The following is a 26,508-nucleotide window of genomic DNA, read 5'->3' as shown; positions in this document are numbered from 1 at the left end:
TGTCTTCAAAACCCCCAAATATAATACACATCTTACCTTTCCAAAAAGAGGAAATCTGAAATACAGCATTTGTGAACAGAGAAGGCTTTCCTTTTTTAGAAGTTCGTTTCCTAAATCTTCAAAGGTTAAGGACAACAAAAAGCAGTTTATGGATTCTGTGGAGGAGACACATTCTGGCTGTGTTTGGATACAGCACTAAACCCCATTTTAACGCTATGTGAATGAGTCTCACACATGGCTGTGAAGAGATAAGAAGCATCTGCTTCCATTTTCAGTTAACAATATGTATGCATTTTCACCAGTATGTTAAAGAAATAAACTGCAATATATAAATTTAGTACTCTTGATATAAGCCTGATCGGTTGAGTAATCTTTCAACTATCACAGAATTTTGATTGATCTCAAACTTGGGACAACACATAACATTAATAACACTAAATCACTATGAAGCTTTTCCCAATTTGAATGAAAAATTGTGTAACAAGCAAGAAAAAAATTAGGGCCAAAATTAGGAGAAATAACTAAGGATGGATGAACTTAGTGCACTAGAAATTGTAACTGTCTCGCTGTTTATAGAAACTATTGGTGTAATCTTGGCCAAATATACTTTTCCAAAGAGATCCTATAATATTTTTGCACAAGTGTATTGGAAAGTGCAATCGCAGAACATGTTGTGCAAATTCTGCCATCATCATGTGTCCTGCAACATCATGCATCGTTATGCCCCCTTCTTGGCTAGTTTTGTTTGTTCCTGGGTTTTTTTTCCTTCTTCCTTTTTTTACAGTTGGGATGGCTCTCAAAAGAGTAGCTGCGGCTGTTGGCAGGAGGAAGTGGTAGAGCAGCAAGTGTTGTGGTGGAGGAATCCTTCTTACACAGCTATCCATAAGTAAGTCCCATTGCACTCAACCGAGTTTGCTTCTGAGCATGTAACCCTGCATAGGAAGGATTACACTGAAACAAGAAGTATGTAAGAGAGACATGTGAATTTTTTACCAGAAAAAAATATATCTCATGACCCTTTTTTGAAATATTATTCCAAATAGTTACTGAAAGACTAAAATAATTTGGCACACATATATTGCGAATTGAAAATGGGATTCTCTCACTTCCTTTAACAAGTAAAAGGTTACTGCAATCAATCTGAGCATTAGCAGAGATAGCAACCATTTATGCCTAGCGATTCTGAATTCACATGCACACCAACTACAAATTAACTTGCAATCAGCCTTGGTGTGAATTGCAAGAATTATACAGTTTGCACATTTTCTGACCTACCTGATCTGACCTCCAAACCTACCAATTATGAGTTATAGTGGTATACTAGAAATAACTGATGCAAACTGTCAACTGCTGGGGAAACAAAAATAAAAGAATTCAATGGTTAATTACTGTGGTTGCTAATGTCCCTAGACCTGAAAAATTTATTGAACTATTGCTCATCAGATACTTTGATTCTGGTATTATAGTATGTTCAGGCATCTTCCCTTCTTCCCTTGCTTTTGCTAGATCAAAATATAACCTGAAAAGTACTCATGTGGGTTCTTTGTACATGATCAATATGTCCCAGTGCCATCCCACGACATCTTAAACACTGAAATTAGATCACTGAAACATAAAGCTCACTTTCCCCCTAAGAGAAGGATCAAATATTTAGAGGAAGGAAGAATGAACTACAATAAGAGGCAGTCGATTGATTATCAATCATACATAAATACTGGGGGCACATTTGACTCCTTTCAATAAAAAAATGAAGATCCAGCAGGCACATTCTGTTTCTCAGCTCTCCTCCAAGATGCTGTTATCATGTAATTGTTTCATTTTCAGATTTCATCAGAAAGCAGGGCAATGTTTTAGAATTGCTACATTTGAAACTAACGAAGCCAGTCTGTTTACCATATGAAATTTAACAAAAGCAAAACAGTTCACCTTTGTTCTAGAACAGGGTTTCCCGAACTTGGGTCTCCAACTGTTTTTGGACTACAACTCCCATCATCCTTAGCTAGCAGGACCAGTGGTCAGGGATGATGGTAAAGAGGCAAACTCCTGCCTCCAAAGTTGCATTTTGTTTCCCAAAATCTTTCCGAAGTGCTTGAAAATTGCAAACACCAACCTGAAGCCAAACCCACTTCCCTGGACAAGGCCTAACAACCTGCTCGTCAGCTGTCTAGTTGTTTTTCATCCACAGCTAACTATCCAACCTTCAGCCTGGATTTAAAATAACACTTAAAATATTTGTTGCTGTAAAGCACTTATGTGCCTTGAAAAGACTATTGATTTTGAAAATATAGAAGATAGGAAATACATAGAAATACAGTCATACCTCATGTTACGTTTGCTTCAGGTTGCGCGTTTTCAGGTTGCGCCCGGCGGCGACCCGGAAGGGTTACTTCCGGGTTTCGCCGCTTGCGCATGTGCGCAAAATGACATCACGTGCATGCGCAGAAGTGGCAAATCGCGACCCACGCGTGCGCTGACGTGGGTTGCGTTCCTTTCAGGTTGCGAACTGGGCTCTGAAATGGATCTCATTCGCAACCAGAGGTACCACTGTAAAGAAAAATATAGAAGACCTTTCACTGAGTCACACCATTGGTTAATCTAGCTCAGTATTGTCTCCATACCAGTCTTTCTCAACCATGGGTCCCCAGATGTTGTTGGACTACAACTCCAATCATCCCTGAACATTGGGCCCTGCTAGCTAGGGAAAATGGGAGCTGTAATACAACATCATATGGGGACATAAGAATGAGACAGGCTTGTCTAGACTGACTGGCAGTGGCTCTCCAAGGTTTCAGACAAGCAACCTTTTTGCAGCCCTACTAGGAGATGCCAGAAATTGAACCTAGGACCTTATGCGCTCAAAGCAGATGTCTCTACCACTAAGCTATGGCCCTTCTCCTCATGTATCATTTGTAAAAAAAAATTAGGCCCAATTGGAGACATTCTTCCTATTCCACTTCTTTAATTCAGAAAGTTTCACAAATGTGAAGAAGAGAACACGTGGAGAAAAATCCAATTTTCTTTCCAAGGAAGAAAATTTATCACGGGAATCTTTAAAGCTATTACTATTCTGCATTATCAAATTCCAGTTCAATTGTAGCCAGTGATGCGGGGCAGAAAAGGCCTCAAAGGCCTTCAGCTGGCTGAAACAAGGTGTTCTCATTTTTAATTTAATTTTAATACAGTTGTACCTTGGTTTTCGAACAGCTTAGTTCCCAAATGTTTTGGCTCCTGAACACCACAAACCCGGAAGTGACTGTCCTGGTTTGTGAACTGTTTTTGGAAGCCGAATGTTCGATGGTGCTTCCGATTGGTTGTAGGGGCTTCATGCAGCCAATCAGAAGCCATGCTTGGGTTTTCGAACATTATGGAAGTAGAAGGGACTTCCGGAACAGATTCCGTTTGACTTCAAAGGTACGACTGTACATTGATTTCCAAAAGTGTTTTTATGTCTCTGCATGCCACACTTGCATCCCTGAAGACACTTGCTCAGAATTAAGAGCCACTGATGTCAATGGGGCAAAGTTATGAGCACAATATGGAAGGCTACAGCAAAAGTCAAATTTTAAGCTGCTGTAGTATCTCATCCCCACTCCCAGCTGGAATTTCTCCTGTTTAAATCATCCTCTTTCAACACCACCTGACGTACCTCAGAATGTGGTGGCATCACAAAAAGAGCCTTCTGATGACAACCTCAGTGATCAAGTAGACTGTTACAGAAAGACTGTCCAAAAATATGTCAGGTTCCATCCAAGCTGCATAGAATTTTAATAAAAGCAAGCACCCGTATTCTGAATTGAGCTTGGAAAGAGACCTGAAGCCAGTGGAGTTATTTCAACACAAGTGAGATGTAATCATAATACCTGGTCCCAGTTAGCAGCTTGGTGACAGGATTCTGAAGTACAGTTTCCAAACCATTTTGAAAGGCTTCTTCACATAGCAGACATGGAAGTAGTCCAGACAGGAGGTTACCAGAACGTGAGTAGCATTATGATCAATGTTACCATAGGTCAAGCAGCTAATTAATGCAAGCACTGCTCCACTAGGTGAGCTGTAGGTACTATCTAATTATTACCAGCAGGAATATAAAGACTAAGAATAATATAAAAACCAACTGAACCCAGAAAGTCACTTGCTAGCTTCTATATTCTCCATGAAAAGCTTTACTCAATCAACTATGCCTTTAGTTAATTATAGCGCATTCCTATACATATCTACTGAGAAGTTTCAGAGTTTGATGAGACTTATTCTCAGCAAAGTGTATACAGAATTACAACGACATTAGTGGGGCAACTTTAAATGGTGAAGGCACACTTGCAAATGTTGGTTCTGGTATGATACAGTAATAGGGGATGAAAATAAGCAGAATAAATATGATTTGATCAACGAATGATAGGTTTTGAATTTTAAAATTTCTATTAAACTAAAAAACTAAAAACTGATTGGATGACAACCCACCCCAAGTTGTGCTTTATCCAAAGTTAAGCTCGCACAAATACTAGTCTCTTCAACACCTGTTGGAATAGTTTCCTGGACGAGTTAATATTAAGTTCACTACAGGATTTGCATCTAGTATTAGAAGGCAATCAAGCATACAACACTTCCATGGCTTAGCTAGAAAAACCAGAGACCTAAGTTTACAAATACTACACCCACCAGTTAAGGTGCAATTCTACGCAAGCATACATTATGTTCAGTGGGACTTCCTCCACAATAAACATACACAGGATTGCAATGCCATTTTTGGCACCACACCAGTATACAAAGCCCATGCACGTGAAGCCTATGGCATGTTTTCTCCAAATCATTTAGATCTACTGAGTGCTTTTTTTCAGGGGTACACAGAACCAGCACCTCTTTTTGTTGTTAAAAAGTGTGGTGCTTACTTTAACAACTTCATGGTGAAAAAAAGCACTGGACTGAGCAGCACACCCCAGATCACTAGGTGTGAGGTCACTAACTGTTTGCCACAGGCTCGTCCGGTTTGGAGACAGCAATAGATCAGGCCATAAAGAGAAATTTTTCAGAACAAAGGATGTTCCACTTTACATACAGAGGAGAAATACTGCCTGAAAAACGCCCACAACCACGGAATCCTTCTGATCACTTAACACGTGAAGACAAAAAACACCCCCAACTCAGTCAGGGTTTTCTTTTTTGCGGGGGGGAGAGAAAGGATAACTTATGGGCCCGGCCCATTCGCAACCACATGGCTGGACACCACACATACACAAACCACGCGCGCACAACCACGTGTCGTGACGCGTAAACATCTACCTGAGGCGGCGCTAGGGCTGCTGCCGCCGCCGCCGCTCCTCTTCCTCGCTCACCTCTTGCACGCCCAGCCCCCTTCCCGCCCCGCCATCGTGACTCGAGCCCCGAGGCCTTGGCGCCAAACTCCGCCTGCACCCGGGGAGGAGGAGGGGGCGCGCGCAACGCGGCGGCGGCGGGGATGGGCAATACTGGGGAAGAAGCGCCACCCAACAACGCACGGCCTAGGGCCGGCCCGGGCCGCCACCTCTCTCCTTTCTCCCCCAGCCCACCTAGGCCGCGCCGGCGAGCGCCCCGAAGCCTCCCCGGGAGAGGAGACCACCTGTTTTTTTAAAAATAAAATAAACGCCGCTCTCGCCTCTCCGACCCCGCAAGGCAACCTTGCGCCACGGGCGGCTCTGCGCCCCGCGACTCACCTTGTGGCTCTGGAGCGGGCGGCGCCAGCAGCGTTTGCGCGCCCCGAGACTCCCCAGCCCAGGGGCCAAGGCTGCCGCTGCTACTTCACGCCGTCCATCTCCTCCTCTTCTTCTTCCCCACCGCCCTCCCCGGTTCCTCTTCGGCCGCGGCGCCGTTCCCCTTCCCGCTCCCGCCTGCTTCGGCCTGGGCGCTCCGTGGCTACGGGCCGGCCCCGCGCTCCGGCATGTCGCTTGGCCAAGCCTGTCGCCGCGAGCGCCCCCCGCCGTCCCCCCTGTCGCTCGTAGGGGCGAGCAGGCCCTGTGCCCTTGCAGTCTCCCTCTTGGCAGGCCAGGCGGCGGCACAAGAGCCCTATTGTATTATTGACACTGCCGCTTCTGCTTGCTGCTGGAGCTGCCGCCGCCGCCGCCTCGCAAGCTCCTCCTCTTCCCCTTCCCTTCCCATCCTTCTCCCACCCTGTGCCAGCTCTCCTTACCCGAGCTCGGCCGGTGGGGCTGCTGCTTGCTGCTCCGCCACCTGCAACCCCCACCGACTTACTAGATTTCTTCCTCTTGATGATCCTTCGTCGTCCTGAGCAGTCCGAGGGGGGCCTCTTGTCAATTTGCAAAAACCTCAAGAGGGACTTGGTGCCAAGGAATGCAGCAGCAGCAGCGCGCGCTCTGCCATCGCGCGTCCCCCGTCCCTCCCATCTTAAAAGAGTATTTACTTTTTACGATGAAAGCAAGGGTGCCCGCTGCTCTCGAGGCTCGGCCATCCAGGGGGAATTTCCTATGGCGAGTCTAGTTTATATGTCCCTCCGCCAGAGAAGTTGGAAGATGAAATGCCTGCTTCAAGCAGACGACGAGGAGGAAGGCAACCTCACCCTTTTAAGACAGGGAACACTCATGCGTGGCTACTTGGGGAAGAAACTGGGACTTTGAAGAATTCCCTCTTTTGGCCCGCAATAGCAGTGTTTTAAATAGCACAGAATCCTAAAATGCACATGGAAACAAGAACAGCTTCATAGTTCTTTTATTGTGTAGTTTGCAGAGATTGTGAAACTTCTGAGGAAGCTAGAATAGTATCGGGAGGTTTTTAATGTTTGACGTTTTGCTATGGTTTTATATGCACTATACACCGCTCAGAATGGCTGGGGAGAGCCAGCCGGATGTGTGAGGTATAAATTATTATTATTAGTAATAATAATGCAAGTCAGAACAGTCTGATGGCATAAGTAGCCCAGCAAGAACTAGAGCACCTTTCAGGACCACAGCTTCACAGCCTCCCATTCTCTGCTAGTAAGCATTAAGGAAATGGATGCTTTTGAGCTGCTGAATCATGTTCAGACACTTGTGTAAATGGAGACTGCCCCGTGCGTGAAAGAACAGGGTCAAAGGTAACATGAAGTGCGGAAGTGGCCTGAGAACTACTAAAACTTGCAGCTAATTTTTGATAAAACAGCACATATAACTGAAATTCAAACACATGGAGATGAAACTGATCTGGGATGGTCAAATTGAGAGGCATTACTCAAAACAAAATGATAGCCTGATGCAGCATGCCAGCTCTGAAATACCACAGTAGTACAAATAAAAAACAAGGGAGAAAAGATCAACTTTGCCTCTATCAAGTATAGAAGTGTGATCATAATAGCTGTAAGAAATAGGGTGCTGAGAAAAATGAAATTAGCAGATCAAGGTACATACACACTGCTGCAGGTACACAGGTATCCACACTGCCAGCTTTTAATAAAATTAAAAAATTGGTAGAGTAGGTGAGAGTTAGGTTCCAATCCCCACATGAAAAAAATGTTTCACAGTGGCCAGCTGGATGCCTAGGGAAAGCCCACAACCGAGAACCTTTGAGCTACAGTGCCTTCCCTACGTGATTCCCAGAAACTGGTATTCAAAGGCATCCAAAAATGGAGTGATGACATGAATTGGTTTAAACTTCTTTCAAGCCATCCTTTGACGATGCAGCTTGCAGTCTATAGGGATCAGCTCCAGTTGGCAGCTCCTAAGTGAAGCTGTTCCCAGTGGTGTTTACATTTGGCAACAAACTCTGAAGCTTTTAAAGGAATAATTGGCTCCCAGGTGTTCCTTTGAACTATGCCTTTACCCATCCAACACCTCAGATGTGAGGCAGTGAGCATAGCTGAGGCTAAACAGTCTCACAAGCCAAATTAAGAATCCCGGTAGGCCAAATCTGACCTATGGGCTGCAGATTCCCCATGTCTACTTCACCTTTTTTTTGAGGTAAAGCCTGCTACCTAACCTGGACAATTCACTTAAAAGAGAATGTAATGCAGCTGTGATCACTGATGAACCACAGTTCTCCACTGATGAAATCATACTGCAAGCTGTTAGGCACTTATGCAGTAGATCCCTAACTTCCACCTTACAGCAAATGATCTTGGAAAGTTTGTTGGCCATCTTTACCTCTGACCAACTACAAAGCTAGCTAGCCAACCACAAAGCTTTGTAGTTGACACATATTGCTGTTGGGTTGAAGTATTGAATAGTTTCAAGTTTTGAATAGTAAAAAGTGTAATTGAGGCCTGGCTTTGTGTAAAAAGGGCTCTAATGTAGACATTTCCCCTGGATGAAGACCATGTTGATATAGTAAATATATTCTCACTTCAATGCATACAAATCTCACAAGTGGCTGCTTGGTGGAAAGGTTGGAAGGCTACTTAACTACACATTTCTTTGAGCATAAACCTAACAGAGTTGTGTACTGGGTTATATAGCCACACCATCTATGGGTGGGCAGCAATTTATTCACCAGCGATACTTAAGGGACCAAAACAGATGGATCACTTTTATTTATAGGTATCTATATGAAGCCTGTATGCTGAAAAGGAGCTCTGACCAGAACACACAGTAGTAAGTACAGTGGTACCTCGGGTTACATATGCTTCAGGTTACATACACTTCAGATTACAGACTCCGCTAACCTAGAAATAGAGCTTCACGTTAAGGACTTTGCATCAGGATGAGAACAGAAATCGTGCTCCGGCGGCGCAGCAGCAGCAGGAGGCCCCATTAGCTTAAGTGGTGCTTCAGGTTAAGAGCAGTTTCAGATTAAGTACGGACCTCCGGAACGAATTAAGTACTTAACCCGAGGTACCACTGTAGTTATTATGCAGTGGTGTTCTAGAATATGGTTTTTACTCATTCAACCAGTTTTGCCACAATGAGAATTTATATTGTCTTGAACATTTTTATCATGCAGTTAAGTTCCAAACAATAATTTTCAGTTTTTATCCGAGGGAAAGTATGAGTAAGATCAGATATTTCACTTTAATATACACCTTCCATATTAAAGTAATATGTATCAAGTTTGATAGCTCTTAGTGCTGGAAGCGTCTGAGATGATGTGTACTTGGAGTCCATTATCAACATGGCATCTCCAAGGAAATGTGCTGGAGAAACAACCGGGATGAAACATTGCTTAAACTCATTAAAGACCAACTCTTTAATAGGTAAAGGTAAAGGTACGCCTGCCCGTACGGGCCAGTCTTGACAGACTCTAGGGTTGTGCGCTCATCTCACTCTAGAGGCCAGGAGCCAGCGCTGTCCGCAGACACTTCCGGGTCACGTGGCCAGCGTGACGAAGCTGCTCTTTAATCTTTAATAGAAGGATGCAAAAGGCAATCCTAAGTAGAAAAATTAGGATTAATAAGAGCTCCAGTAAGGAAGAAGGAATTTTAGATGTACAAACCTGTTATGCTATTCTCTGTTCAATGGTGGCAGATACTAAAAGACCATGAATCCAACCTCACTATGAAGTTCCTGAGTAGACACTGACAAAATTCATAAAGGCAGTATGAAGCCTATTTAGTATCAAAACAAAATAAGTTTATGATGCTCTGATGGAACTAGCAGTCACCTCAAGCAAACACAGGTCTTTACCATGAAGCACAGTGCCTAGCAGGCCAACTGATGGACTTGATATCAAGGTATGATATGTTCCACGTATATACTGCAACTAAAACTACACGATGCCTTACAATGGACATCACAACTGCTCCTTCCCTCACGAAGAAACGTGTGGAGTTCATCTCATTATATAGGGAAAGCAGTGATGCAGGAGTCATTTATCACAGCAAAAGAGGTCCTTGATGTCAATTCCACTTTTGGGGAGCCCCCACATAAGTACTGCAAGATGCGGCATCTTGAGTATGAGCATCAGATTCATGATTATGAGTGCAATGGTCTAGCAGAAATTTTCAAGCAGTTCTACACTCTGATTCCGCTCATGTTTCAGCTGAAGTGTGATTTGAGCAGCCTGAATCTCACACGGAGATTCTCGTACAGCCTTGAAAAGCTACCAGAAGAGAAGCTTACCACCCACTATATGGATCTCACAAATGGCAACTGCTCTGATATTGACGGTGCAGATATTTGTGTTGAGCTGGGCCATCAGATGCTGCCTCCTGGAAAACTCACAAGATGCCCTGCAGTAAATCCATTATAGCGAAACAAATTTCGTATTCCCAAACGTCTGGATAGCAGTATAATTTCTCCTGACACTTCGAGTTGTCAGCAGCAAGCGTAGCTTCTGAAAAGCGAGGATTACTGAAATGTATTCATGATCTACCATGGCAGATGAAAGGCTCACATCACTTGCTATCCTATCCACCAAGGAGGACATTGCTCAAAACATTGCTCTCTCAGCCACTGTGCCACAGTTTGCACAAGCCAAAGCTGTTTTATAGCAGTTCCTGTCTTTTGATAAGCATTCATTATTTCAGAATATCCATTACTTTTGTCTCTTTTATATATACACCTTATTTTTCCGTGTATAAAATGTCCCCTATTTTGGGGGACTCCAATTTAAGAAAATGGGGGGCAGTTTGCCCAAAGTTGTTAAGCTTTTTTTGGGGGGGGGGGATTGCTCATACTTGATGAACTTTTTTGTTGGGGGAATGCCAAAAATCACTCACTGGACTGAAATGCTGCCAATCGCACACATCACAAAAGCCACTAAGCATCTGCCCGATCGCCAGCAGCAGCCACCAAGCACACACACAATTGCCGCAGTGGAAGCCAATCCACAGCAGACCTTGCCACAGCCACCAATCAACGACCCAATGGACACAGCAGCAGCCAATCCAAAGAAGCCCTTGCCAAAGACACCAATCACCCATCCAATTGCCGCTGACAACCTCCTGCTCGCGGCTGCAACTAATCACCCATCACCCCTCTGCACTAACCGTGTATAAGACGAGCCCAAATTTTGAACATTTTTTCATACTAAAAAAACCTCGTCTTATACATGGAAAAGTACGGTATATACATAAAGACCTATCTAGCTGACTTCTTACAGCTTAATATTATTATACAGTGGTACCTCAGGTTACATACACTTCAGGTTACAGACTCCACTAACCCAGAAATAGTACCTCGGGTTAAGAACTTTGTTTCAGGATGAGAACAGAAATCGTGCTCTGGAGGCGCGGCAGCAGTGGGAGGCCCATTAGCTAAAGTGGTGCTTCAGGTTAAGAACAGTTTCAGGTTAAGAATGGACCTCCAGAACGAATTAAGTATGTATCTAGAGGTACCACTGTACAGCGCTTGTAGTATTTGAGGTGCTAAGTGCTTGGCAACGTTGCCTCAAAAAAATAATAATAATGCTATGTTCCACTGACATCCTTTGTGCCAGGTAAAAAAGTGCAAACTGAAAAAAGAAACATACTTTAAAACTAACTGAAATTATATCATTTTTGTAGTTATCGAACCTTGAAACGGTTATATACGCTTGCTTTTTTTTATTATCTCACTGCAGATAATACTTTTTTTAAAAAATGCAGTCACTGAGCTCAGTCTGGTGTTCCCCTCTGATCAGCACCCAGGGGGACCACCCGGCTTCCCCGCTCTAAGGTTGGCCCTGTTTGGACCTTCCTGTCAGGCCTTTAAAAGGAAATAGTGGGAGAGTAAGAAGCCCTGTTGTGAAAGTGTCCTGGCTCAGTCTTGTCTGGATCCAGCTCATTATCAGTTGCTACATGAAGTATATAACTTCAAATTTTAAAGGACAAAGCTCAGCTAAATAAAGTGACAAGAGGGCGGCAATGAGACCAATTAAATTAGTTACACAACCGTGACCAGATTAGTTTAGATCATGACACACACCCCTACATCTTTAATTAAAAAGTTACAGGGCTTTTTCATTTAAATATTTATTATAAATCACATTTTACAAGTGCTAGACAAAAAAGGCATTATAAAAGCCATAACAAACATACAAAACCCTGATAAAGCACTTACTGTAGTATGATGCCAATGAATTAACTGAACAGTTTACCTTATAAAGAATAAGCAATAATTCACAAAGATCCAGAAATTAACTACACAGAATCCTTCAATGTTGACAGTATAAAAAGAAATTAAGAAATGTTATTAAAAACCTTCAATGATTTGACAAATTATCTCTCCCTACACATTGCAGAGCATTTCCTCTGATTTTAAAAGTTATTTCCTGTTAAAGCTTCAGGTAAAAATTAAGTTGTCTTTATCCAGCATATAGTACTATTCTAGCAGATAAAACCCTTATTTCCATATAGCACATATTTATACAGTTGAAGAAAAAGAAAGAAAATTATTTCTTTTTACAGCTTGTATAAAGCACCGGTTTCTACAGATTTCAGTATAATTAGTCTTTTGAGTACACCTACTTTGTACTTAACATGCCACCTTCCAGATTAAGCATAGCCAAGAGACATGATTTGTACTCGAAGCCATCGTGTTGCACTCAGAATGCGTAAACCTGATTGCATTATCTTTCATCTTTATTTTGATATTCTAAACCAGCGCAAAGTCCTGCAGATGCATCCTCCTTCAACATTTGAGATAGAAGTTAACATTTATAACAGGTGCTTGGAGATGACACCAAAAAAAATAGAGTGAAGTCATCAACACTCAAGTTCAGGGCAGATTTGGATAACCAAAAAGCAGAATTTTCAAGCTCCCACTTTAGATTTTTATGCAAGGAAGCTCACCCTGCTTTTCATAAATTTAATACATTTGGAAAAATTACTCTTCATGCAAGAATTCAAAGCAGCGCTCAGTACCAAGAGGTACTAAGTCCCCTATAGGAATACTAGCTCTGTTTCTGCAAGCACTTCTGCAGTGATTGAGTATTTAAAGTGTAGCCACTAAATATACTTTAAGTCAGTGTAGAACCTGAGACTTTAGCACAAAAAATTAAGCTGTAATTTCTCATCTCTGCTACTTGCATGCAAGGGGAACAATCCAAAGTCAGCCATATTGATTTCAGTGTGAGTGAAGTACATTAGATCGTTCCCACTGAAAAATCAAGGTGTGTGTATAACTTTAGCAAAATTTTCTGTATTCTGTAAAAGCAGATCACCTCCAAAAGTTTTAATTATGGTACCTGTGGAGTGAACTTGGTTGCAAATAAGTTTTGATTTTGACGAAAACCAAAGCGCGTGTGTACCGGCTCTCTCCTAAATTCTACCAAACATACTGAACGGACTGCCAGTCTTATAACATTGAAACATTATATGCAAGAAAGAATTGGACATAAGCAGGTGAGCACTAAAGAGCTTATAAAGGTATCTGATATGTGGCATCTTATTTGTTGGATGCATTTAATTTTTTTTTGTAAAGGCAACTTCTTGTTTTTCTTCAAAGTGTCCGACTATCAACTGAGTGCTATACAAACCTAAAGTACATCTCAACCGTCAATAAGATGCTTATGTCTACTTCACATTCCCATCTGCATATCAGCAAAATTATAGAAGCTGTCTACTTCTCTGGAAGCCGATGCCTTGTCCTCCGATACAAAAACCTGTAGTTTAAAAGGAAAATGAAAATCACTAACATGCCCTCAACCAGATGATTTTATACAAGATTCTATTTTTTAAAAACTGGATCATATTGTTAAGCCACTCCTACTACTGAGTCAATTCAAGTTAAAAGCCAACTTAAATCCTGGATAAAACAGTAATACCAAAGTGAGAGAAACATGTTTTGTAGTTGGCTTGTTTCAAACATGCCATAGTTATCATTAACCACAGTTTGTCAATTTGGATACTGCAGGCTGTGGTTAAGCAAACACATTGGAAAAGTCACTATGCTTCTATTAAGCCTTTCGCCAAGGGCTGAAACATATGCTGCCCCGAGCCCCTTGGATGAAGGAGGGGATAAAGTGTTAAAAAGTAGTTTTAATTTTGAAAGTTAGCATTGAATTAAAAAACAAACTGGTTTCAGAATCAAGCACTCTTGTGAATAACTATATTTCAATAACTAAAGTAACTGGCAAATGATACCAATAGTTCTAGAAAATTCTAGAACCTGTGCTGCTACTCACCTTCGCTCCACTGAAGACATTAACAACAATGTCTTGGCACGCTGCTACAGAACCGTCACCACAGAACTCTAGCGCAACAACGGGACCTAAGAAAAAGATAGTATTTTTGTCGTTAGGAATTTTCAGATATTTGGCCCAAGGAAAATATCTGCACTCTTTTCACAATAAGAGCAGAAGCAGTCCTTGAGAGAAAAAGCTGTATCTCAGAAAACAAGTCTAGTGTTACACCAGAAGTCTGAAACCTACACAGAACCTCTCTATACACTCCCAACTATTTTCTTCTGCTAACACTACTGCCCCAACAATCCAGAATGAGGTTTCAGTGAAACTACAGAAAAACAGCCACCTAATCACAATTTTTACAAAAAAAATATTTATATATTCATTTTATATTATTTATATACTACCCTTCATTCAAGGATCATAGGGCAGATTACAGTATAAAAACACATAACATACTAACAAACAAGACAATAACCCCCCCAAAGTTTGAGAGAATACAACAGCATTCCCTCAAGTCTAAATATATGAACTAACATACCGGTACATTTTGACCAGCAATACATGTTTGAGAAACAATAATACCTGTTTAAATATTAGGTTTACCTTTTGAAAAAGAAAATGCTTATGTAGAAGGGCTTAGCAAAGCAACTGGTAAATATCTTAACTCCTTTATGTAAGTCTTTCTTCAAAAGATATATTTAAACATGCAAATCAAAGTGCTTCAATGACTTCATGGGGAAAACAATACATTACACTAAAGCAACTAAAGGTTTTGTCATCCTTATTTGCTAAACCAACAACAATTTCAGCAGCAAATATATTAGGAAAGCATGAAAGACCAGGCAAAATATTGACTTTCTGTTTTAAACAAAAAAAGTGAGCATTATCCTGCTGGTTAGAGGTGGACATAATATGGTCTATAAAACACAAAAAGAAATAAATTAAGTTTCAGAAGTATTACTCCATTTTTTATGGGAAGGATAATGTTCCTATAAAGATGAAAATGTTCCTATAGGCTGTGATTTTCAAAACTTCTTATTGCAGTTGGTTTTCCTGTAGATATGCGACAAAAGGAAAATCTTGCAAAATCTTTGCAGATGGAAGAAATTAAGAATGTCAAACATATGATGAAGACCAGGAAAGCACCAGGGCCAGATGGGCTTCCTACAGAGCAATATAAGGCATATTTATACTTACTGACCCCTAGGTTTTGCTGTGTTTATCAAAAGCCTTTGAATTAGGCACCCTGTCAAGCTCAATGTATGATGCATATTGTTTCTGTAGATACCTATTTGGACTTCTGGAGGGCTTATATCAACTCATATTTTCAACTTTAGATGTAAGAACTAATGACAACTGTATTCTCAATGTGAGATTATGGTTATTGTGCTTTTTTATGTCCTTTAAAAAAAGTTTTTTATGACACTTAAAATGTGTATCAAAGAATACAACTTCAATCGTTTTATTAAGTAAATTTAAAGGAACGGAAGGGTTTGTTTTTTGGAGTAGTCATACCTTTTTCAACTAAAGGGATAAATTCAGTCGCTCTTTCCTGGAACACTCGCCGAGCATCATCTGCTTTCATGGAAACCTCTTTAGTCTGCACTAGCCAGAAGCCTTTGCCAGTCATCTATTTCAACAAGAATTAGAATTTCTTATAAATTAACTAAATATTACTTAACATACCATTTTGCTTCCATAAAGACTATAGATAGATAGATAGATAGATACATTTATTGTCATTGTCCGTATATACACAGTATACACAACAACGAAAATCAAACACCCACCCAAAGACCGGGTTCACATATACATTTGCACGTATCTCCGACACTCTCATCCTATTCAGACATAATCTATAAAACATAACATAATCCAGAATATAACATGACCTATTAAGGCATAACATAACCTAAAACCTAAAACATAACCTAAAACCTATCTCATTCCTTCCTACTCTCTGCTTGCTAAACCTTGCAACTGGCACTGAGATCATTATTTAGTGCAATCAGAGCTCTTGGATAGAAACTATTCAGAAGGCGTGTGGTTCGTGTTTTCATTGTCCTATATCTTCTGCCCGAAGGCAATAGTTCAAAGAAGTTGTGAGCAGGATGGGTGGGATCTCTCAGGATATTATGTGACTTCTTCAAAATGCGAGACGTGAAGATCTCATCCAGGGTTGGTAGTCGGAGCCCAATAACATTCTGGGCAATTTTAATTGTTCTCTGTAAAGCTTTTTTATCCGTTTCAGAGCTGCTCCCATACCACGATAATATACTATAGGTTAAGACACTCTCAATGGTACTATGATAATAGGACAGAAGTAGGTGCTGGGATAGATTCAGTCCCCTGAGCATTCTCAGGAAATACAACCTCCCCTGCACCTTCCTCACAACCATATTAATATTTACAGTCCATGAGAGGTCCTCCGAGATATAAATGCCCAGGTATTTAAAACTACCAACCCTCTCCACTTCCTCGCCATTTATGTGCAATGGTAAAAATACACTTTTCTTTCTCCTAAAGTCAATTATGAGTTCTTTGGTTTTTTTGGTGTTAAGCATAAGATTATTTTCTTTACACCATTGAATTAACCCCTGTACTTCTTTCCTATAAGCAGTCTCATCGTTCTCACTGATGAGCCCCACCACTGTTGTATCATCCGCAAATTTGATGATTGTGTTGGACTTATACAGTGGGGTGCAATCAAATGTGTACAGGGAATAGAGAAAGGGACTTAGCACACATCCCTGAGGGACTCCTGTGCTTAATACTAGAGTAGAAGAATAGTAAGGTCCCATTCTCACTGTCTGCGGCCTATCAGTCAGGAAATTCCTTACCCACAGACAGATCTTCTGATGTATACCCAAATTGGTCATTTTAAGAAATAACCTGTCTGGCAGAATTGTATTGAAGGCAGAACTGTAGTCCACAAACAACAGCCAGAAGGCAGAACTGTAGTCCACAAACAACAGCCTTGCGTAGGTTCCCTGTCGTTCTAGATGACTCAATACAGTATGGACAGCGATATAAGCAATATATGCAAAAAATAAATAAATCCTGTTTATAATATTCAGTCATTTGCTTCACCTTTGTTTCTTTATGCTTCCTCCCAGAGGTGGGAACTGGAATAAAGCAGTGGGGAGGGGGGCAGGTAAGCTCTGCCCCACATCTGAATGCAATGCATGTCAACCATGGGAGGAGACGGTCCCCTCAAATATTTTATGGTGGGGCGAAGGGAACTTAGGCCCAAGGAGTTGGCTCCTATGCTTCTTCCCCATTTTATTGAACCTCAGGTTATCCACAGCTATTATGTTCCAAAGTGATAAGCCACTGTGGCAAGTGCACAAATGAAAAATGTGAGGGCACCCACAGATGAATGGGGTGGTATATAAATGGTATAGCTAAGGTTTCTGCATTGCAGGGGTTGGACTAGCTGACTCCTGGATCCCTTCCACGTCTTCAGATTCTATGGTTTTATGATTCTATGAAATGGTGCTCTATGGAAAATTATTTGATGCGGCAGAACCTTCCAGCAAGGCAATCTTCTTCAAGTCCCACTCCCCATACAGTGCATCAGAGACCCTTCCTTCACTAGGGGGACAAAGGTAAAGCTAATGACTGAATACAGTGGTGCCTCGGGTTACAGACGCTTCAGGTTACAGACTCCACTAACCCAGAAATAGTACCTCAGGTTAAGAACTTTGCTTCAGGATGAGAACAGAAATCGTGCGGCCGCAGCGCAGCAGCCCCATTAGCTAAAGTGGTACCTCAGGTTAAGAACAGTTTCAGGTTAAGAACGGACCTCCAGAACGAATTAAGTTCTTAACCTGAGGTACCACAATAAACAGGAATAATTTTCTTGATCATAGCCTTTTTATGCAAGCTAACTGGACACAATCCATGGTCTTATCCAAACCTGATGAATTTTCTCCAATGGCTAGGTTAAAAGAAATAAGTACGCTACAGGATGAAGTTACAGCACCCCACCCTCACAGTAAATTTCCTATCTGCACAGTGAATGTGGATATAGGAAAACGGATAAATCCGGAGCAATAGCTTGGCTATACCAAGTACAACTTCCTAGCACCCATTTAGAAACTAAAGAGTAGTTTGGCACTTAAACGTACGTCTCTAGAAAGGTTTCATAGTTTTTAAGAAATACAAGTCAAGATGTGAGAGACAGCCGTGTGTTTCTTACCTCATCAATTAACTTTCTAGCATTGGCAGTTGTATAATCCCCAGCAAAGAATACTGCCAGGCAAGATTCTTCACTGTGCTTTGGACGTCTACCCTGCGTAACTGGAATTATGCTCCTGTTGGCATCCGTTGAAATCCTGACAGCTTTCAGTTCCTCAGCAGTTGGCAGTGGTACATGGTCCTGAACTAAAGCGTCCGCAGCTAGAAGACTCCAGTTGTTCTCTCCCGATACTGGTGTGAAATCATGGATATTGCTCCATGTATTGTTAAAGATGCTCAGCCCTGCGTCTTTCAGCTGCAAAGCCAGCTCTGGATAGTAGTACTGGAAACACCCAAACTTCATACCTGTAGATGATTCAATGATGGGTTGGGTGGCACAGCACAGAAAGACGTCCATCTTTCTGCAGTCCCGGGTACGAAATTGTTGGCAAGCCACTACACATTTACAATCTTTGCAATCGCGGAAAAACACACTCCCTTTCACAGGTCCTAAAAATATTCGGCAGTTTGTACAGTCATCAATAGTGATTGTAGCTGAGTGGTCAAAGATGTAGATATTGCAGTTTTCACAGTCCTGAATAACAAACTGTTGCCCTGCAACTTTCCCAGGTAAACGTCCTACTGTTTCGTCCTTGAGTCCAGAAAACATGTAGTCTTTGGGATCAATCTGAAAGAAAAGCACAGGCATGTAGCAAGACAATACGCTTAATAAGCTATCCCTAAGAGAAAGTTAGCACATTGTGGTGAATGACTTACTTCTTTTGTGACATTGCTGTATTTCAAAGTAATATTTTCTCTGTTATTTATATAAGCAACTGTTCCTGTTACTCAAGGTTAAGAGATGCAAGGAAAGAGATTCTTTTTGGACTGATTTTTGTTGCCAATGAATGTACAAGTGGCATACAATGGTCAACCAGTCAGATATGAAGTTGTGCCATGAAATAAAACTGAACACACAGAAGTGATGCCTTTTCACTGATAGAATAACCTTTTGCAGAACAGAATTGCTAAGGTTTACAGTTAAATATGTACGCTGGGGAGGGGCTGTAATTCAGCATCAGAGCATATGCTTTGCTTGCAAGAGATCACAGGTTCAATCCACCTTCCCTCCCCACCGGGGGGGTGGGGGGCTGGGGAAAATACTCCATCATGAAATCTTGAAGAGCCATTGTCTTTCAGTATCAACAATATTGAGCTATATGAACCGAAGATCTGACCTGGCATAGGGCACCATCATATACTCCAGACTAACTTTAATAAGGAAAGGACAGAAGAATGATTACTGTTTTTAGGGAGTATATTATAGTTAGGTAACTTTAGGCTATACATAGCAAGCCAAGTTACAACACATCCACAACGTCAACAGATAATTGAGGTAATTCAGAACATAATAATTTAATAAAATTAGCCAGCAAGTCGTATTACTGCCAGAAACAGAATACAAATAAAGTGCTTTTTAAACCTGCTATTTACTTAGAATACTCATATTCTGGTCTATTATACCAAGAGTGATTAAAAATCACCTTTCAGAAGACTCTCAAAATAAAAACCACACTCAAATCTAGTACAGGAACAGAAGCATCCATGTAGAACCAAGACTATTCAGGCTGCATTTCATGCCATCATTTTTGTTCTTCCCTGGTGTCATAGCGAATTGAAGGCCAAATGCTAAGAGCTGCTTTGTTTCCTTTTTGTCTTCTTTCCCCATTTTATTTGGTAATGTTAAGAATGCAGTTGAAGCACTGTTGCAATCTAGTTTAACTTCCTCAAATATTCATTTTCCTCCCAATTCCTTCAAGGAGCAAAAAGTAAAACTGACTTTTAGATACTAAATCTAACATTTGTATATTACCATAATGCACGGTACACAAATTGGTAACTTGCAGAATGCAGTTCTTATCGACTTGAAAAAGTTCATTCACACGAAACACTAAACTGTGACTTGGTGATAGTGTTAGAAACTGAGATATGAAAGCTAGGAGCTAAATGGCACCTTAAACCTAGCATCTGGGCACAACAATGGAATGTCTAGGTGCGCTTTTTTATATAGTAAGACTACAAAGCTGAAAATGAATGAACTGCAGCTAAAATATTATGTTCATTTTTCACACGGTCTAGCCCTTCCCCTGCCCACCCCCCTAATATTCTTAAAAGGGTCTCTTCTCCAGTCTTCAGAGAGTAGCTAGAAGTGGGAAGACAGAAAAAGGTCCTCCTTTCCTTCCACTCTGCAGTTTTAATCTGAAATCTTAGGTGCAGTACTGCACCCCAGAGCTCAGAAACTGTTCATGCTAATGAAATTCCCTTTCGCAAAATGTGGAGTTTCAAACATTGGTGATAGAAGAATGGTGCCACAGTAAGCCTTGCTCCTTCTGTATAGTCTTAAGAAGCAGTCTGGAATGTTTTGCTTTGTTTTCCATGACATCCAAATTGTGACAAACCATCGTTAACATTAACTATAGTTTGTTGAAATAAGGCAACTTCAAAGTTGCAACTCTAAACCTTTTCTAAAAGGGATCCCTACATATGCTATTAAACCCAGGTAACATAACTATGTTAAAATAACTATTCAGTTTATTTACTAAATCCCTTATAAAAAAGGAAGTTGATCAGAAAGGGGGGGGAACTCCCAAGTCACATCACAGTAGTATTTTTGCTGTGAAATGTTCTATTTATACACTACATGCAGAAACATGTACATAGTTTTCTTTCTAGCCCCAAGTGGAACTAAAATTGCCCAGAAAGCAAAGTTACACATATTGCTGGGAACTGTCACACGTTTTAGTTCTCTTGTTCTGCCCTGAAATATGCTTTTAAAATGCTTTTAAAAGTGTATTGTGAATGTTGAAATTATAGATAGTCCAGGATTGAGCAAGGCAGGACAAGAAAAGATACAAAGGCATGTCACGAACTCAGGATTGCCCAGTAATGCTGTTCTCTGTAACTGCACTGCACGAGTGTGTGTGACCTGTTCCATCCTACTTCATTCCATGCTCATATACCAGATATTTTATTTAGCCTTCTGGCAGAGCACAAGAGAATTAAAAGAACAGGCAACCAGAGAGCCAGTGTGGTGTAGTGGTTAAGAGCGGTAGTCTCGTAATCTGGGGAACCGGGTTCGCGTCTCCGCTCCTCCACATGCCGCTGCTGGGTGACCTTGGGCCAGTCACACTTCTCTGAAGTCTCTCAGCCCCACTCACCTCGCAGAGTGTTTGTTGTGGGGGAGGAAGGGAAAGGAGAATGTTAGCCGCTTTGAGACTCCTTAAAGGGAGTGAAAGGCGGGATATCAAATCCAAACCAATTAAAAATTATAGCTACAACACCACAAGTTCATACTATCTACTGTACTACAAATGGTTTTCTTGCCTCATGTATGAAATGTACCTGTAGGAAACGCTTGAAAAGTGGTTACAGGCAGACTAAAACCTGACCTACTTTCATCTACATTCACACAAGCCCTTCAATAAAGTGAGTTTTAGGACCTAAAATTATCTGAAATTAAGGCTCACCCACATTCTTGATTTTCTAGCTATATTTGAAATATAGCCAATTAGATTATGATTCTCTTGCTAATGCCAAACCATATATTCTAAAGAGCTGCAGTAGGCAGATCAGAATCTACTGGTAGATCTCGCAGGGATCTGCAGTAGATCAGCAAGAGCTACAGACTCCCAATTATTGAACAATGTCTACAATATAGTATTTTTATGTAAATTAGGCTGCTGAAATGAAGAAAGCTAACAAGGAGTGGACTTGATTTAAAATCTTAATTTGTTTTTAGATGTTGGTTGGTATCCATCTGTTGTAGAGTTATAGCACCTGCTGTGAGGCATATGAAGGCATCCGGTTGTGCTCTTTACCATGTAGTTTCTTCTCTCTGCGCTCTTCCCAACTCAGTTCCTAGACTCAGTATGCACTCATAGGCCTGTAGTTCTTTAATTCTGATTACATGCCTTCTCCTTATGTCCCTGGTTCCCCCCCCAGCCCCTGTTCTTAGGGTTCAAGTAAAAAACCAAGTAGATTTGACAAGGCTGGTCTGCTCACTCCTGCTATAGAAGAGCTGGAGAAGATGACACTAGGAAAATTTATACAGAACTAGCCCTGAATTAGTGTGTGTGTGTGTGTGTGTGTGTGTGTGTGTGTGTGTACACATACTACAGAGAGAGAGAGAGAGAGAGAGAGAGAGAGAGAGATTTTAATTCTCAAAAAGCAGGTCCTCATATAGCCCAAACAGCACCACTTTGCATTTTCAGAGGAAACCATGATTTGCACAAGTACAAAACAAAAACAAAAACTAAGCAAGCAGACCTAAGCAAGCTATGAAAACAACCCAACAAGGTCTAAACATAGATTCAGAACATTGCCTGGACACTGAGGTGGAAGAAAGAGAGTGAGTATCTAGAAATTTGAGGTGGAGTATTTCACACGGCAATATTTGTTGCAGGTCGCACCTGTGCAGTATTTATTACAAGTCCTTTTCATCAAGCAGCCTCATCTGCCTTAATTCCAATCCTCCCCCATCACCATCCGTTTTAAAACATATTAAACTGGTGGCTTTATTTAATCCACTTAAGAGCCTTAGGTGACAAGGGCATTTGACCATGGTTAAATATAAATATAAACCTTAAATTTAAGTCTGCTGCAGGTAAGTCTGCAATGCTTTAGAATAGTGATAGCACAGGGAATTAGTACAGTTTACCTAGGCACTCTCTTTAAAAGGAAGGGCTATTCCCTGAAACACATGGGCATTCATATGCTATATGCAGTCTCAGAAAAGGAACAGACAGGCCTAATGACAAGAGGTGGGGAAAGTGCAGTCCTCAAGACGATGCTCGGCTGCACTGCCATAATCCCTGACCACTGTCCATGCTGACTAAGCCTGTTGTGTCTTGCAATATCTAGAGGAGCACAGATTCCCCACCTCTAAGCATGCAAGGTGGCAGATATTGGAAAATCAAGCTCAACAATAACTTCAAATGAAATGACATTTGAAATAACACACCAATTAATATTTAACCTGATCACTTCAACAGCATAGGTAAAGGTACCCCTGCCCGTACGGACCAGTCGTGTCCGACTCTAGGGTTGTGTGCCCATCTCACTTAAGAGGCCGGGAGCCAGTGCTGTCCGCAGACACTTCTGGGTCACGTGGCCAGCGTGACGAAGCTGCTCTGGCGAACCGGCACCAGAGCAGCACACGGAAACGCCGTTTACCTTCCCGCTAGAAAGCGGTACCTATTTATCTACTTGCACTTAAGGGTGCTTTCGAACTGCTAGGTGGGCAGGAGCTGGGACCGAAAGACGGGAGCTCACCTTGCCGCAGGGATTCGAACCACCGACCATGCGATCGGCAAGTCCTAGGCACTGAGGTTTTACCCACAGCGCCACCCGCGTCCCAACCTTCAACAGCATACTGCATGTTTATTTCAAGGACACTGTCACTCTGAAGAATGGAATTGTGTTTCATTTCCATATCTAAGTTGGGAGCAATTCATACCCTAACATATAAGAGGATTCATCCTATGTAGGACAGTGGTTCTCCAAGGGGGCAGTGGGATGGCTGACGGGAGCAGGCACCAAGAATCTAGGGCAAGCACCCCCAAACTCAGCCCTCCAGATACTTTGGGACTACATTTCCCATCATCCCTGACCACTGGTCCCGTTAGCTAGGGATGATGGGAGTTGTAGTCCCAAAACATCTGGAGGGCCGAGTTTGGGGATGCCTGGTCTAGGGGCTACCAGGGGTGTAAATGATTAGAGGTGTAAATGACTATCAGGCTTTGAAAAGCTGGTATCACTGATTTAAATGCATAAATTATGCTGAATGAAACTAAATAGTTTAATTGGATTTTGTATACAGTAATTGTGCAAATGATTGTCACCGTTTCACATTTTACTGTCTAGAATTTTATTGTCTTGCTATCTTCCTTAGCACATCATGCAAAGCACTTTTCTCAATAAAGTTTTTTTATAGGGCGGGGGGTACAGGGGATGAGTTTATGGAACCAAGGGGACAGTGGACTAAAAAAAACGATGGTGTCATACAAAGAAACATTTTAGACTCCTTAGTATGAGATCTATCAAATTGCAAACTATGCTGTTTAAGGGAAGTTTCTTTCATTACCACAGGAGGAAGTTGAGTCAAAAACTACAGAAAAGCTTCCTCGGTTGAAATCACCTCCACCACCCACCAAGCACATGAGTCAAGTGTTACATTACCTCTAAATTTTGAAATACCCAATGCACAGAACCATCTAAACAAAAAATAATTAGGGAGCCAGGAAAATAAAGTGTATGCGACCTCAAAGTGCGGCTTACATAGTGTTGTGGAAAGAATGCAATTAGTTAGCAAACAAGCACAGAATCCTCTGCGGGAAACAGCTGCCTTGGCTACTACCTGCACCCTCATTGCCAATTCACAAGGGGTTGTGGTGGGTAGGAGGGATGAAATAAGAGGAAACCATTATGTTTTACAATCAGATACACAAGATTACAATGATTCCCTCTTTGCTCAAAATCCTAGAGCGATAACTGTATCAGCTGCCAAACACAAGCTGTGCTGAGGTACCTCAAAGGCAAATCGATTGGTGGCATGATTTGAAATACCCTTGGCAGGCTGATGAGAGTGAAAAGTACAAAACAGCTTATTCCACAACCCGTTGTTGTAGTCTTTAGGATCCCACAACACTTACTATGCATAGTAAGGGCAGATTTAAGGAGTTAGATAACCACCTTCCTTAGGGATAAGAAAGGGATGCGCTAAGTGATGTTGAGCTTGCTCCTTAAGCAGGTAAGAGGATAAGACGTGCTGGAAAAGGAAGTACACGCAGAGAGGAAGGAAGAGTAACGAAAGACAGAAGACGTGTAAAAAGAAAGGAACTCGGGACGTCAGCAGAGAGGCGCCGAAGAAAACACATGATGAGCGACATGGAAGTCCACACGTAGCAGAATTGCTTGCACAACATTAAGGACATTAAAGTACCTGAGCAATTTTGGACCACAACCACCACCCCAGCCTACGGAAGGGCGTCTAAATACAGATTTTTCTGCAAAATCACCCCCCCACGCTCAGATCCAAGAAGTGTGGCTCCTTCCACCCACCCTCTCCCGAAGAGGCACTTGGAAGAGCCGATGGGAGGAAACACCCAGGCTTCCGCCACCCCAAGCCGACCCGTGTCTGTTCCAAGGGCGTTCACACGTGCATCCTTGGCAGAAGCAGCGGGGAAGGAAGGAGCCCCAAGGGGAGAAAGGGACGTCCGAAAGGAGGCTCACGCGTGCAGTCAAGGGAGAAGCAACGGGGGAGGAAGAAAGGGAGGGAAGCAGAAGCGCGTGCAGCTGGCCCTGGCGGGGAGTGGGCGGCAGGGCGGAGGGTTACCTTGGCTCGCTGGTCCCAGCTGTACTGCGGCTGCTTCTCGGCCTCCGAGGGCACCGCGACGTCTCCGTCCCCGCTCTCGCCGCCGCCGGGCTTCGGCTCTTTGGCCTGCTTCCTCCGCTTGGAGAAGAAGCAGCCCATGGCGGTTCACCACCTCCTCCGGCCACACCGCGCAGCCCGCCTCCGGGATCGCGTAAGGCAGCGGCCACCACCCCAGCCGCGGCTCCCGCTAGCCGAATAAGCCTCGCCTGGCCCCGCCCTCCGCTTTAAGCGCCCGCTTCCGGCTTCAACCTCGCCCGTCTCCCAGGGCGACGGAGGAGGCTCCGCCCCCATGGGCGAGCGGCAGCCTATCGGCGGCTCGGGTCGGGGCCGTCAATCGGACTCGTTGACGAATCGGGAGGCTCTCCTCTTCCTCCTCCCCTGCCTGAGCCTGGAGGCAGAGGGAGAAGTGGTTTTTTTTTTCTTTTCTCAAAAAATAATAATGGGGGAATGACTCGCCCCTCCTGTTCGTCACACTTTGCTGTCTTTCGGGGCGTGAAAATAAATAAATCCCTGTATTGCAAGGGGGTTGGACTAGATGACCCTTGGGGTGCCTTCCAATTCTATGATTCTAAATAGAAATGCCTTGGGGTCTGAAATATCCCCTGGAGATGGATGCGGGGGGAGTGAACGCTGTACATGCTCAGATGCAGGTGTGTATGTTAAATGTAGCCCAGGTATGCTGCAACTACAGGCTCATATTTGGCAAAAGGCACCAGGGCCAAGTGCTTGTTCATTTTCTCCCAAAATTTGGCCCTGCCCAATAACTAATGTGCTCTGGGAATTATTTTATGGCCTCCGTTAAGAAAATGTTATTGCATTTATCAGGGTTGTGGGTGATGCTGTAAAGTTTATAGCATAAAGAGTCTGCCATTTGGTTGTGTACTAAACAGAGTTTGTGG

The 26,508-nt window shown here is 42.4% G+C and overlaps 2 protein-coding genes across 4 annotated transcripts in view; both read right to left on the bottom strand.

The window, feature by feature from the left end:
* The window catches only part of JADE3 (jade family PHD finger 3), a 37,411-nt gene extending 31,145 nt beyond the window's left edge, over nucleotides 1-6,266 (bottom strand). The window contains exon 1 of one of the 3 annotated variants that reach the window (XM_081197017.1): nucleotides 6,158-6,266. The gene's annotated coding sequence lies outside the window, so the exon portion shown is untranslated. Of the gene's footprint in view, nucleotides 1-5,274; nucleotides 5,298-5,684; nucleotides 6,090-6,157 lie in introns of those variants that run through there. The other 2 variants (XM_081197016.1, XM_081197020.1) reach the window with 2 other exon arrangements.
* Nucleotides 6,267-11,826: 5,560 nt separating this feature from the next.
* Nucleotides 11,827-25,826, bottom strand: RP2 (RP2 activator of ARL3 GTPase). The gene is made up of 5 exons (XM_081197595.1): nucleotides 25,571-25,826; nucleotides 18,200-18,865; nucleotides 15,514-15,628; nucleotides 13,996-14,081; nucleotides 11,827-13,473 (listed from the first exon to the last, which is right to left on the bottom strand). Exons 1-5 carry the CDS (start codon nucleotides 25,706-25,708, stop codon nucleotides 13,390-13,392), a joined length of 1,089 nt encoding a protein of 362 aa, XP_081053721.1. The 5' UTR covers nucleotides 25,709-25,826; the 3' UTR covers nucleotides 11,827-13,389.
* Between the last annotated feature and the right edge of the window lie 682 nt (nucleotides 25,827-26,508).

Source organism: Podarcis bocagei (assembly GCF_964188305.1).
Source record: "Podarcis bocagei genome assembly, chromosome: 6".
In the NCBI taxonomy this organism is placed as follows: Eukaryota; Metazoa; Chordata; class Lepidosauria; order Squamata; family Lacertidae; genus Podarcis; species Podarcis bocagei.
This window is presented reverse-complemented; position numbering and strand designations above follow the sequence as displayed.